The sequence below is a fragment of the Mercenaria mercenaria genome, chromosome 11 (assembly GCF_021730395.1).
Source record: "Mercenaria mercenaria strain notata chromosome 11, MADL_Memer_1, whole genome shotgun sequence".
Classification (NCBI taxonomy): Eukaryota; Metazoa; Mollusca; class Bivalvia; order Venerida; family Veneridae; genus Mercenaria; species Mercenaria mercenaria.
The window spans coordinates 7617806-7632570 of record NC_069371.1 but is presented as its reverse complement, the minus strand read 5'-3'; the positions used below and the strand labels follow the sequence as shown (position 1 = coordinate 7632570).

General features: G+C 35.5%; 1 protein-coding gene across 1 annotated transcript; it reads left to right on the top strand.

Annotated features, from left to right (window-relative positions):
* The first annotated feature begins 12 nt into the window (after nt 1–12).
* On the top strand, nt 13–13716 carry LOC123531485 (sodium/nucleoside cotransporter 2-like). The gene is made up of 7 exons (XM_053518486.1): nt 13–150; nt 1477–1602; nt 2242–2540; nt 2775–2946; nt 6672–6932; nt 11124–11304; nt 12097–13716. Exons 2-7 carry the CDS (start codon nt 1516–1518, stop codon nt 12108–12110), a joined length of 1014 nt encoding a protein of 337 aa, XP_053374461.1. The 5' UTR covers nt 13–150; nt 1477–1515; the 3' UTR covers nt 12111–13716.
* The last annotated feature ends 1049 nt before the right edge of the window (nt 13717–14765 follow it).

The window sequence follows — 14765 nt, the reverse complement described above, 5'->3', positions numbered from 1 at the left end:
CATTATCGTGTTTGTTGCTGTTATTCAAGTGCTAATATATCTTGGAACAGTTCAGTTTATTGTGAAGCTTGTAGGTACTCCATTGGCGTATATACTTAACGTGTCTGCACCTGAGGCAATGAATGCTTTTGCAATATTTTGCTTGGAGGGGTAAGATTGTTTCATTTATCTTTCTCGTTCGAGGGTTTATAATGCTTATTTCTAGGTGTGGTAAGTGTGCATGATAAGTCATTATTACTTGACTGTTTAAAAGTGATTTCTACAAGAGATTAGAGCTTGTTTTGTAGAAAATCCGCGTCATAGCAATACAAGACTTAGGTTTCTGTACAGAAAGGAGAAGTTTTTATCATTGAACACTAAGAAAATGCTAGTCATGTCCTTGATCCAGTGTCACTTTGACTATGCCTGCTCTGTATGGTACTACGGTATTTCTCACAGTCTGAATAATAGACTCCAGGTTACATAAAACAAGATCTTTAGGTTTGTCCTTAGACTTGATCAAAACAGAACAATTCTTACAGTCTGGCCGGTTACCTGTCAAAGGAAGAGTGGAACAAATCACTCTAAATCACGTTTGTAAAATACATCAGGTTCTGCCCCTTCTTACATGAATGAGTATTTTACTGGAACAAATTCTGTACATAGTCCTGATACCAGGTTTAGTAAAGGATCATTCTGCTACTGTGCTACAATGGTTGTTCGTTGTGGAATCATGAAGTTAAAAATTCTGCAGCAGTTCAAGGCTACAGTTAAAACTCATCTAATACATAGCTTGTAGTTACAATTGTGTTTGTTTATTTATACTGTGATTACTTTACTGTGATACTTATTTTAAACTGCTGATAAATTTGCTGAAGTTACCACCATTTACTACAAAGTTCTTGTGCCTTGCTAGGACATGTCATCATTCATTCAGGACCACAATGGAAATAAGGGTTTTTTACATTCCCCTTTTTGTGTCATCCTTGGTATATGAATACATGTCCAGGTACATTTTTGCAATTATTGGTATTTTATTTGTCTTTCAAAATGTATTAATACCTAGGCATTGTATATGTGAAATTCTTAATTTGTGTTGTACCATACCATGTATTTTATATACTGAAATAAATAAATCAGTCAATCGGTACACTTCCCTCGTGACACGAGTTTTCTCCAGTATTATAAAACATAGGTCATAAATTGCGTTTTAAACGCTTGAAATACTCTGTCGTGAAATGCTTGAAATCACGCTGTCCGTCATTACATGTTTGAATTGTATATTGAACGTGACTTTTCCTGTCAGATATAATTCATCCTTGCTTTAAGTTAATTTGAAGAAGATGTTTTCAATGGTAAAGTGACATAAAAACGAGCATTTGCTAGTTCATGATATATTTCACTCATAAACACAAGATTCTTTATTTGTTCTTTACTTAGTGAAATAGATTTCAAACTTAAACTGAAACAATCAAATATCCTTTATGTTACTTCCAGGCAGAGTCAGGTGCAACAATTTATGAGTATCTCTTCACGATGCCAACATCCAGGCTTTTTGCTATTTGTGTGGGTGGTCTTGCTTCATGTGCTGGCTCAAACTTAATACAGTATATGGCGTTCGGAGTGAGTGCTTGTTATTTCGGCTTTTGTTTATATGACGCTTGAATGTTTTGTTCATGACTGTAATATTTATTTAAAAACATATCGTGCAATGTATCTACCTTCTAAGAAAAATGCGATTGCATTTGAATACGAAACACCGTATTATTTAAAGTTTTCCAACATAAAGTTTATAGTTTAAAGTAAAAAATTCTTGGAAAATCGTTTTCTTACGAGCCTTGATGATATTAATGTCTTTCGCCGTCGTTCCGTCCGTTACTTGACGGAAATTTTTGATAGAAATACAAATTCGTTTGAAATCTTTATGAAATGTAACTGCCTTTGCACCTTGTCAGGCTAACGTTATTTTAGGTCCATTTGAAATACTGAGAACATGTTTAACGTGTATGTAGTTGGTTCCATTTAAGGGACAGTTCTGGTTCATGTGAGCTTGTTATTCGATTGGGGCATCTGGCTTTTATCATGGAGTGACATAGTCTTTTGAAACGTTTCAACTCAGTTTAAATTAGGGGTGTTGGACGTTTTATTGCCTTTCATGAACATACTCAGTCAAATTGACTTTGCTGTTATTTTCTTGGTTGCGTTTTGTGCTTCCAGGGTACCTTCTTAAATATTTCATTCAGTTGCTATTGTATTTATCAGGTGCCGCTAAAATACCTGTTGGCTGCGTCGGCTATGTCAGCACCTGCAGCATTAGTATGTGCTAAAATCGTCTACCCTGATACTGAGGAAGAAGACCTTCAAGAAAAAACTGCAGAAATAGCACTTGTTACGACAGAAAGAAACAAATATAGTGTGTCTATTATATCAGATGAAAGTCCGAAAGATAATACCGAGCAGAGCCCCGAAAATATTAAGGAAGCTGTATTATTAAATGAAATGGAGGATAAGTATAGACAATCTGAAAAGGAAAATGAAAACGGAATAGAAGGAACACGAAGGTAAAGTGCTAATGTTTGATTATCAAAATCGAATGTTGTTTTTTTCTAGTCGGGTTAGTATTTTGAAATATTCAGCGCTGCATTGCAAAAGACAAGATATTCTCGTTTAAATTCAATTAAGACTTACGTCCTGGTACACGATGAAAGGAGCATGCGTATGTTATTCTTCTGACAAAAAAAAACATTTACATAAGTTCTCTGCACTACTTATATATGCTTTGTATTCATTTATAGATTTGTTGCACCGAAAAGTGTAGGTGAAACACTAGTGGTTGGTACAACAAATGGACTTAAACTCGCAGCAAGTATAGTAGGGTTACTGATTGTTAGCCTCGCTGTCATAGAAATGCTGAATAAAACTGTGGAATGGTTTGGTGACAGAGTCAACATTGACATTACATTAAATGTAAGTTTTAGAATATATATCGCATGGTTAAATGGCAATTTTGACAAGGACTTTTTGCAGTAATACAGTAGTTGGTAAGTATGTTAAGGCTTGACATTATATCAAATTATATTATAATATTATGTTGCCTGGACATTTTTAAAATCTGTTAGATTGATTGAAATAAGGAACAAGGTAAAACATCTTAAAGCACAGTTCATGATTTTGGTGATTGGCCTCTCAACAGTAAGTCGCTACACTTTCCAATTTAATGATGCGATTATTACTAATGTGTGAGAGTAGATATTGGTCCCAAGGCTTCTAAACCCGTTTTTTATGGGGATGTGGTTTACAAACTTCGTAAGATTATGGGTCATGGTAATTTTCGAAATGTATTTGGTAAAATTATAAAACGTTTTATTAAAAGAGGTTACGACCCAACTGTTTTGAGACATACCGCATGTTTAGTGTTCAACTCGTTTACAGTTGGACACTACGCTTCCCTCTTTGATTGTGTTTGACGGAAGAGGGGGAGGACTCTATGATAAGCAGTTTTTAAATCCTACCAGGACTGAACTGTTTTGATATCTGTCTTCTGACCTGTTTCGTTGGGCCCTTAAGGGTGTTTCTCTTGTTGCTCTATCATCTGAAAAGGCATTGAGAACATACGTTTTTGGTTCTGAAGGTTTGCTTTTTATATTTTTATACACGAGCATTTTTGTGTTTTACATGCCATGCCTTTTTGTTTCCATTTCGTGTGTTAGAGATTCACCTGGAGGGGATTACTTTTATTTACACTGTCCCGTGTCTTTGGAACATGGCGGGGGTAAGAGTGAGGTTGGGTGCGCACCATAAACCGGTTTAAGCTCCCCAGTGGTGTTTTTGCCATGTGTGTGTGTTCCTTTGTTCGTTTTGTCCTCGTGTGTTGGCTTTGTGTGTGTGCACGTGTATGTGCATGTGTGTGTGTTTGTGGTGTGCACGTCTGTTTGCTGTAGGTTTCGTTTTGGGGAGGCTGCGATTTTGGTACGTGGCATTCCCTGTTTGGTATTTGTCTTTGTTTTTTTTTTTTTGACTAGTTGAGCCCTTAAACGTTTTGCTAATACTGCTCTGAATTCAGATTATTGAGCACATCGATGTACAGAAAAAAATAGATAAACATCCAACATGGAACGCCACATTCCAAAAACACAACCTCCCGAAACCGCAACTCACAAAACGCTGACTTTAGATTGACCATACTTAAATGTTTTACTTTATACAGCATGGTATTTTGTCATAAATATTCGAGCTTATCTCATAGCGGAAATATTTTATTTACACTAGTAAAATTATCTTACAAGTTAAAAATAGCGCAAATGTGAGGTTGGCATGCCCCAACGCGTTTAACCCTATCCCAGTTTCCGTTATTACATAGGATACCGACCGTTCCAAGGCTTTGTTGTTATTTTCAAACTGCTTTTTGTCCTTGTTGGTTTATATGTTGTGTATATTGTCTTGTATGTTGCTGCCATCAGTTTCTTCCACAACCCAGTCCTCGTTCCTTTTATGTACTCCCCTTTATGTTACTCCATTTTTTAAACCATCATATAATTAAAATGTATAAGTTGGTGGGTTTAGGGAATATATCGTTTCCATCTTTTTCCCATACATTTTCTATTAACCTTTGTTTGGCGTACTTTGCAACGTATTGCGTTGGCTGTGTTTGCTGTGCTAAATGCGTCCTGAGATTATATTAATATCTTTACCCTTTTATGACAACATTAGTAAGCAGTAAATGCAAATAATATTGGTATTAATTGTTATTAGCATAACATAAGGATAGATTTGTTTTAATTGATATTGAATTTTTTAATGACAGTCTTGGTAAATGTGAAATGACTGGACGACTGATGCTATGTTTGTCTTGAAACTTTTGCTAATTAGTATCTTCTGGAACTAGAACAAATAAATCCGGATAGACGTACATCTTTGCAAAACTATCATGATTCATACCATTAATCTGAACACACAGACACTAAAATGCGAGTTAATAGGTATATATACTGAAAAACAAAACGTTTTGTCAATGATCATAGAGTACATTAAAAGCCGGATGTGTGCCTGGATATGGAACATATAAAGTCGCAGCCTGAAATGAAATTGTATCTGTAACAAACAGAATCGTTGATGTAATCAAGTATAACAACTATCAAGTTGGTGATATTAACTGTTACCAAAGAGACGTAAAAAAATGTATAAATCTGCGATGTGTTATTTTCAATCTTTGTGCTGATATCAAGTGGCCCAGGTGTCTAGTGGTAACACGTTTGACTGCCAATCCAGAGGTCCGGGGTTCGAATCTCGGTCCAGGCACTGGAAATTTCTGAGATGCTCTTGAGTGTCTCCAACCTATCTACGAGGTCAGTACCAGTTCTTACGGCTTCGCATGTATCGGTGCTATACACCGGGCACGTTAAAGAACCAGACTGTCTATTCGCAAAGAGCTAGGTTAAGTTAGCCGGAAAGGCATGTATCTAAAAATATATTCATCTTTTTTTCTCTGTCACTGTTCTGGGGGCTCTATCTCATTCATACCTTCTAGTCAGACATGTAAAGTGCCTTGGAACGTGTTATCATGAAAAGCGCAGTATATAAATTTGGTATAATAATAATAATATCGGCTTTGTCAGTAGTTACAATATTGTGCTTGTTAATTTCTACATTTCTGGAACAAATCCATCCGACATTTTTTTTCTAAACATAAATTATTTTACTGGACTTTTATTTATGGTTTCAATCTGTACATCATGCATGTTTTATGTTAGCATCGGTATTTTGTTGAACTTGTAAACATATGATATCTTCGACGTTATACATTATTCAGCAGTGTCGGCATATTATTTTGAATAGATAAATAAATCTTGATATATCATATTGGCAATCAGACATATCATACGCATATACATTTTGACAAATGTTCTAATATCATATCGTATATTTACTTTTCACAACATACTTGCAACTGTTTCCTCAGAAAATGTCGTACAAACACCATAACATACCATACCATACCATATACTTCTCTTCTGGTATAGCGCTATTTTCAGATAACCACAAACATTGACCGAAACAGATGTCTTGTATCTATAACAGTTTACAATACCATATTGAATTCTTCTGTCTTCAATATATATTTCGAGATATACAAACGGAAATTATGCAATTATTGTTTCGATTTTATGCTGTCATTGAAAAAGTCTGTTTAAAAACTAAATGCGACCGCTGTTCGACATTGTTTATTCTTAAACTCTATATTTAAGTTTCATGTTCTTCTATCTGTTTGGGATTTAGTGTGCTTGAAAGATGTTTGGATGGTGTTTCTTTCTTTTAATATTCATATATACATACCGTAGCCGCTAGGATAGCGAAATTCATTCATTTCCGACACAAATACACACCGTTCAGACGAGCAGAAAGCCCTTCCATCTCCCGAAAAGGAATATTAGATACAACATGTCACACTTCTATACCTAGGATCATTTTAATACTACACCGATATACACGAAAGTATGTTTCGCGGGAAGAACTCAAGAATACTCAAGACCATCTCAGAAATCACGAATGTATCTGGACAAAGATTCGAACCCCGGATCTTTAGAATGACAATCAAGCGTGTTACAAATAGACCACTGAACCTCCCTATAAACGAAGCAAAATAATAGAAGATATGCTTTGATAAATCTATATTTTAATGTTGTTGTTTTCAGCTTATTTTGTCTTATCTGTTTTACCCATTGGTGTATATTATGGGAGTTGAAAGTGATGACTGCCTACGAGCTGGTGAATTCCTCGGGCTTCGCACATTATCGAGTCCTGTGATTCCGTACATTTACCTTGGACGGATTATCTACAATCGACAGCGTTTAGACGCTTACACAGCTGCGTTCAATGAAACATTTACTTATGACAGGCAAAGCGACATTTTCCTTCCGAATTGGAACATGACTTTGACTGGAGGCATTTTCTCGGTTTGTTTGTTTCGATCTATTGATTTTAAATTAGTCACTTTCATTAAATTATTTCATTCAGAATTTAACCACTTTCTTTTTAGTTTGCTACGTACTAGAGCAAAGGGCACAGTTATCGACACTCTACAATTATCGACACCTAATTAGTTTTTCCATGAAACAATTATAAATATTACGTCATAAAGTACCAATGTACGTCATATTTTCTGAGAAAATTATTTCGGATTCCTTCGGTTATTTTTCCGCCAAGCAACAAAACAAAGTAAGTAAAATTTATACTTTTTATTTCACTCTTGTCATTTCTGTTTCGCCAAATTATTGCCGCTTACCGCATAATTTTAGAAAAGGTGTTTCGTAATATTTTCACTACTATAAAAATTGCTTTTATTAATTTGCTTTCTTGCGACCTGGACGGGTGATAGATGTTCCTCGTTAGGTTTAAGACCTCTAAATATACATCCCCGGCATAAAGAGGGTGTTGTTGGGGTGTCGATAATTACTCCAGTAATAAAGATATGGATACAGTTATCGACACCATGTACATTTTGTGTTTTTACTGACGTTGTTTCCATTTTATCATAAATATGACACATATATAATAAAATATACAAACACATTACGAATTGTTACTGAATATAAACATGTCTGAAATACCCCAGCTTATTACCACAAAGCTCTTTATTGTAGATGTCTAAGCAACTTCAAGCTAGGAAAAGGGTACAGTATAGCCCTTCAAAAATGGCTGCTGCTGTGCAGGCTGTCCAGAGCGGGAGTATGACAAAACTTCGAGCATCCCAGTCTTTTGGGATCCCCAGGACAACTCTATTGGACAAGCTAAGTGGTTGTGTTCCGTTGGAAACCACGAAACCTGGACCAGTGCCTGAGCTGACTCAAGCAGAAGAGAAAACAATTGTGAATTATGTTAACCTCATGTCACAAATAGGTAGGGTTTTTGTTCCAGTTTGCAAGAGCATGATTGTATATCTTATTACCTATAAGAGACTATGTGTACACTATATTTTGTATAAATAAATCTATGTAGACACTTAATATAATCAATAAAGATTCTATATAATTTAGGTGTTTTTTTTTTGTTTTTTTTTTTTTTTGTTTTTTTTCCTAGGGTATCCCCTTTCAAAAAAGGAACTTAAATACGAGGTCAAGAGAATCCTTGATTTAGATGGGAGAAAGACCAAGTTTACTGACAACCTACCTGGAAAAGGCTGGTACAAGGCTTTCGTTAGACGAAACCCCAGTGTTTCTCTTCGCACTCCTGCCGCATTTGGAAGACAGAGAGCATCCACTTCATTTGAAATGGTGGAAGGTATGTTTATATTGATAAGTTCTTCGCACATAAGTAGTTTTATAATTCAACTGCTTTTCTATTCATTGCAGCTAGAATATGATAATTTTTCAGCAAGTTTTGAGCAGAATTGTTCCGAAAAATAAATTGCAATTATGCCTCTGTGATAATTTATAGCCCATGCTAAAAATTAGACAAGAGAGTTCTAAACCGATTATTTATTTAATTCTAAACCGTTTTCAGGCTGGTATAATGGGCTGATCACTTTTTTAAAGAATGAAGTTAAAGACTATGAGTCGCTGGTGTCTAATCCTAGGAGATTGTTCAACGCAAACGAGTCAGGATTCCCTCTTAGTGTTAAGTCAAAACGTGTGTTAGCACCAACAGGGGCGAGGCACGTTTATCAGGTATTGTCTGGAGACAAAACGCAAACAACTGTAATGGCATGTATGAATGATTGCGGGGAGTATATCCCTCCATTAATAGTCTATCCGGGACAACGCTTTCGGGATACTGCTTTATCTGGGTTCCCAGATGCTATATATGGCCATTCTACTAATGGCTGGATGGATGCGGAACTTTTCCTGGATTTTGTCTATGAGTTTGGAACATTTATCGGAGAAAAACTTATTCAAACGCCAGTGATATTATTTGTTGACGGTCATAGCGCCCATATATCACTACCAACTGCGGAATATTGTGCCAAAAAGGGTATTATATTGTATCGTCTGTTGGAAAATGCAACACATATTTTGCAACCATGCGATATAGGTCTCTTCAGTCCAATGAAGAGTCGCTGGTCTGAAGAGGTTAAAGCCTGGCAAATGGAAAACCTTAGGGAAGTGTTGTCAAAATACCACTTCCCTATGGTTTTCAAAAAGACCTGGGACAGTGTTGCGACACTTATTAAAAGCGTAAATGCTTTCAAAAGATCTGGCCTTTATCCTCTTGATATCAGAGGGGTTGACATATCAAAGTTTTCCCCGTCCAAAATGACCTTGCCATCTGGACCAGAAATGCCTGTTACGTCATCTGCACCCATAACATCTGATGTCAAGAGTTCTGCATCTGCAGTCTCTGTTAATGGGAATATAAGCCTATCAGTACCTGTGTCCGAGGTGCCAGTCTCAACGTCTTGTCAACCATCACAAAACCCTGGTCTATCCGAGGTGTCTGTATCGGGACCATGCCCACCAGCACAAAATACTGACCAAGTCTGTAACCAAACCCAGCCAGCAGAATTAAATTGCAATTAAGATGAACAGGCTACCCAGTCCTTTTTGGATGATGTTATTGAAAAACCAGGGCCTAGCAATGTTAACGTTCTAAAGTCCATTTCACCTAACCACCTCCCTCATCGTCATCCCCAATATGTGTCCCCTGCATTCTATAAATTAAAGGTTCCCGACCCCAAACAAAGGAAAAAAAATAATACGTTGAGGGGAAAATTGCCCAAAGCCTTGTCAGGGTCTGTAGCTTTAAAGATGCTTAGGGAGCGTGCAGAAAAGAAGCAGCAAGAAGAGGAAGCAAAACAGGTAAGGAAAGCAGAAAGAATCAGAAAGCGGGAAGAACGAGAAGCAGAAAAGGTAAGGAAGATGAAAGCTAGGGAAGTAAAAAAAATTTTAAAAGAAAGAAAAACTAAAACAAAACATGCAGATTCAAGTGAATCTGATGAGGAAAATATTAAATTCATGGATGGCAGTGATGAGGGGGATGTTATCTGTCCAGGTTGTAAGTCAGGCGAAGAGTGGATAGGTTGCGAACAGTGTCCACGCTGGTGGCACATAGAGTGTACCGAGGTCGACGCCTTCTTAGAGAAAAAGGCTAGCGATCTTAAAGACTGCATCTTTGTGTGTTACCTGTGTAAATAAGTTCACAATCCGGCATGCATCTGTTTGTACAGCAGTTAAAACTTAACAGTATTTTATTATCATAAATATGTTACCTGTTAAATCATGTGAGCAGAAAAATACATAAGACAGCTAAATTGTATCACATTACATAGATTATGAAAGACTGCATGTGTAGATATATCTTATGAATTTATATTCTAAAGTTTAATTATATACTGACATGCATGTGTGCATTGAATAAAATACAGATAATACAAAGTTTACTTGTATTTTTGTCTTCTTTTTGTATGTGTTGCAAGTCATATGTTATTTTATTAATAAGTGAAGTAATTTAACATAATGCCATGATGAGCTTCGGAAAACGAGTTCTGAAAAAAACTTCACAGAATGTATTTTACAGACTACAAGGTCCTATATTCCATAAAAGTAAGTATTTGAAAGTTTGTGACTCAAGTAATGCTATTAAACATGTTATACACATTTAATGGTTACCTTTTTTCTTTATTTAGTAATACAACTTACCTTGTATTTAAAATCAAATCAGAAATATTCGACCCTCAAAAGTGTGTCGATAACTGTAGCCAACTGTCGATAATAGTGTCCCGTAGCCTATATACATTGGAGCGATTTTCACAACGACCTTATAAAACGATCACCGGAGGTGTGTCAAAATAAACCGGTCGTATTTACTTTTGAAATAAAATACAGCTTCCGTGACGGTAATGGTACTATTTGATTGTCGGATGCAGAGTTCGTCTTAAACTGTCGATAACTGTGCCCTTTGCTCTAGTTATATTCTTTTAGATACAAACTATTAATTCTCTATGATTATCAAAATTTACTACAGCAAGAGCAATAAGTATTTTATAATGAAGGGTTTGTATGAGTTGAATAACGGATATTTTATGGCATACCCGTAATAGGGCAAATAGCTCTGCATGTTTTATTATAGATACTTTGTTATGCTGTCGGTATGATATTATCATATATCATAAAATTACGACTGTCCTTAATTTGTTTATTTGATATCGTCAGGAAAGGTCAGAGGTCATAGTGACGTACGCTTTGTGTGGTTTTGCATCAATTCCGACAATTGGAATAACATTCGGTCTAGTTACGGCATTCATCCCTCACCGACTTCCGGAGGTAACCAAGCTCGGGTTTAGGTTACTTGCGGCTGGAACAGTGGCTAGTTATCTCACTGCATGTGTAGCAGGTTAGTAATCTAATTAATTTTAGTATTAATTTAAATATTTTGACCATGATGCATAATATTGCAGTAATGCATTGATACAAAGATTTATTTTATACCTGAAAGAACAAATAAAAGTCAAGAGATGGAATAAAATCTGGAAAGTAGATCCCTCGGAAGCATCGAGAACAAGGCAAACAGTGGAAATTGCAGACTCGGTTTGATTGAGTCTGTGTATGAGCAGTAATGGAAAATGCAAGACTGCTCACGCCCCCTAGCACCGGCTTAAGCAGTATTCAATCTTCAAATCTAAATGAGTTGAAACCAATGATCCCGAAGGACCAGAAAATATAACAACACTGAGATGAAGTCGGGGCGGCTTTTTACGGCCGCCACACAGCACTTAACACCCAAGTTTCCACATACACACACAAGTTCTTATCACTGTTAAGAGTAATTACAAGGATGCAATAGGAAAAGCAGGGCTCTAAGAAAGGAATGTCACATGAGGCAGACCACAAAATTAATATTCTTTCATAGCTCTAAAGATTGTACTGCATACCTTACCTAAATCGAAACATATTGTTTCATATATTGTACATTATCTTTAACGATTTATATTATATTAAGTAGTACGAATGTTACAATAAAAATAGCCTACCGAAATTATAGATCCAAGAAACTACTGAATCGATTTAAAGGATTTCTTTGTGGTGTAAAACCATCATTGCTTCAAGTTATTCTTCCTGTACATTTCTGTCTAGGGTCAAGGGCACTTTAGCTTTCACTGACCTATTGTTGCAATTATCGTTACAGGTGTATTGTCCTAGAAGATATGTTGTCTACACAATGAAGACTTCTATATGTTTCAATACTTACTGTTAAAACACCCTGAGAACAGCTTTAAATTTACACTCAAAGTGTCTGTAACATTCACTATGGTAAAACAGTAGTTTTATTCTAATACATATGTGTGTGTAATTATATATATATATTTTTTTAAACTAAATATATAATGTATTTTATTCGAGACGAACATCAAGTTGTTGAAGTATGTATGAAGTGTGTATGAAAATTATACAAAAAAGAAAACAGAGAAAAAGATACTTCTCCAGTTTCCTATAGGACTGTCTTAAACTACTGACTACTGACTGAAATAAATCAGCTTAAGCTAAGACATTAATCTGATACGTTTGTTTTTGTTCAGCAAATCGAACCTATCTGACAGACCTTTCTTGTTTTGATATGTTCAAATTGATCACATATATTATTTACTTAATGCGTTATTTCAAGTTTTGGTGTATAAATGAAAAAATATTGGTATGGCAAATTGTAGGAAACATCTTTCTCATTAACATTTTTGTTGTACATTTTTTTTTATACTAGTTTCACTGTATGTACATATACTATGGCCTAATGGCCTATGCATTCCCCACGGAAACTAGAGGTCAAACGTTCGAATTCTACTGGATTCATTCCGATGTGACCTGTTGATGACCCGCACGCTTGGTCAAGAATGGTAATCGAGTACAAATGTAACTTCCTTCTTTTTTTGTTTTTGCTTGACATTAGAAAGGAAAGGCAAGTATGCCTCGTAATCCAAAAACGACTGTTCCATTTAAAAGGGAGACACTAAGATAAACAGGCATGTGCCCTTAACTTTTTATATACTAATTTTATATTTTGCATGTAATGAGGTGATTATTTCTTCCAGAGAAATGAGATAGTGCAGAAAATGTGATGATGTTTAAGAGACGTCTTAGTCAACATTTTTAAATACTTTTGTTCAGTGCATTTACACAGCAATCGAGTTGTGCTGGGTATATCGAAATGCAAGACTTAGTTCATAGTTTCTTGAGATTAAAAGAAAGATACAGAATTATTACTCCAAATATGGTTTAACTTTGAATATTTTTCAATTCCTTTCTGTAAAAGAACAGATATGCTGTTGATAATATACGAAGTTTATTTTAGGTCAATATTTGTTTATACTCGTTGTCTATTCTAACTGGGTCCTTTTGACTACAATCGCAATTTTCATTATTCTGCTTTGGAGCCAATGGGATGTCATACATACCGTTGAACATTAGATTTGATAAAAGAAACATTTCTGACCAGTTTTTGCCTTTTCTTATAACGGATCTTACGGATTTTACCATAAATGAAATGAATTGTAAAGAATATAAGCCAATTACTTAACTCTTTCGACTACACTATGACGAACCTGTGTGGCAAAGGGTTTGTCTATGTAAAATGTTATATATAGTTCACAAGTGTTCGTGAACATTACTATGCTTTATGAGTGTGTCTCCGATTTGTGTTCCCTATTACAGTTATAAATGTTATATAATTTACCCGCTTGTTTGACATTTTTATTCTGTAATTGCCATTGCTTTGTAATCAGACGTCATTTTAACATTTAAACATTTTAATAAGTCTCGTGTTATTTTGTCTGTATAACCATAAGACACTACATAAATAATAAGGGCCAAGGCTAAGAATCAATCCGCATTTTCGCCCTGGTTTGCAATATGTTATAGACGAGAACAGTTTTGGGTGTAGGGGGATTACTAGTGATAGGATTGGTCGATATCATGTCCCGTTATTCAATAATAATCTGCCAAATATATCTATGTGTTGAGACTTATCCCATGAAAGATATTTGCGTAAAACATGGAGACTTGTGTAAAATGCAGTTAGTGTTTTCAAGTAGACAGGCTTAAAAGATGTATCACAGAAAGGAAATTGCGAAAATTGAATTCTTGAACAAGTTTGTAAAATTGGGTTCAGTCCTGGGACAGGTCTCAGAAACTGCAGAATTAAGAGAAAATTTTCTTGGTCTTGCTGATTTTGCCAGGTCAAATACAAAAACAATCACTGATGATCTTTACTTTTAAAGAATTGAATCGCAACTTGTCAAAAAAAGGCACGGCAAAAATGTGTGGCTGTGCTTCTACGACTAATAAACTGCAGAAAATCAATAATAACAGAGCTTTATTCAACTGCATGATATGTTACCAACTGTAAGAGCCAGTGCCCTAAATCCTGTCGTCTTTGGATAATGTACAAATTTGTCACAGATTTATAACTTTTTTCTGTGGATATAAAACTAAGTACTAATACTTTTAAACACCAATGCAACTCTTTTGCAACCGCTTTTATCCCAGTCTTTCAGTATGTCAAATAAATTTAAAGGATAAACATCCTTGTAGATATAGACCAGTGAAACCATTCAGACGACGTTTTGAATCAATTTTAGGCGCTGGCCATGAAAGAAGAAATCTAGAAATTGTATTGATGTTTGGATAATAACGTTCATTGCACACTTTAAATCCGTCAACGACTGACACGGTGCTTTATCACTAATGTTTCCTCTTTCAAAAGTTTGACTTCAGACTCAGACTGACTAGGAAATGTAATGCCACCATGCAAGTTCTTATTTTGTGTCATCTTTAGTATCCAATTTTGGTGTAAATTGTTTATAG

Coding starts and splice junctions, on each gene's coding strand:
- LOC123531485 (XM_053518486.1), top strand. CDS start 1,516: ATGCCAACATCCAGGCTTTTTGCTATTTGTGTGGGTGGTCTTGCTTCA. Junction 1,603..2,241: donor TACAGTATATGGCGTTCGGA/GTGAGTGCTTGT, acceptor TGTATTTATCAG/GTGCCGCTAAAATACCTGTT. Junction 2,947..6,671: donor ACATTGACATTACATTAAAT/GTAAGTTTTAGA, acceptor TGTTGTTTTCAG/CTTATTTTGTCTTATCTGTT.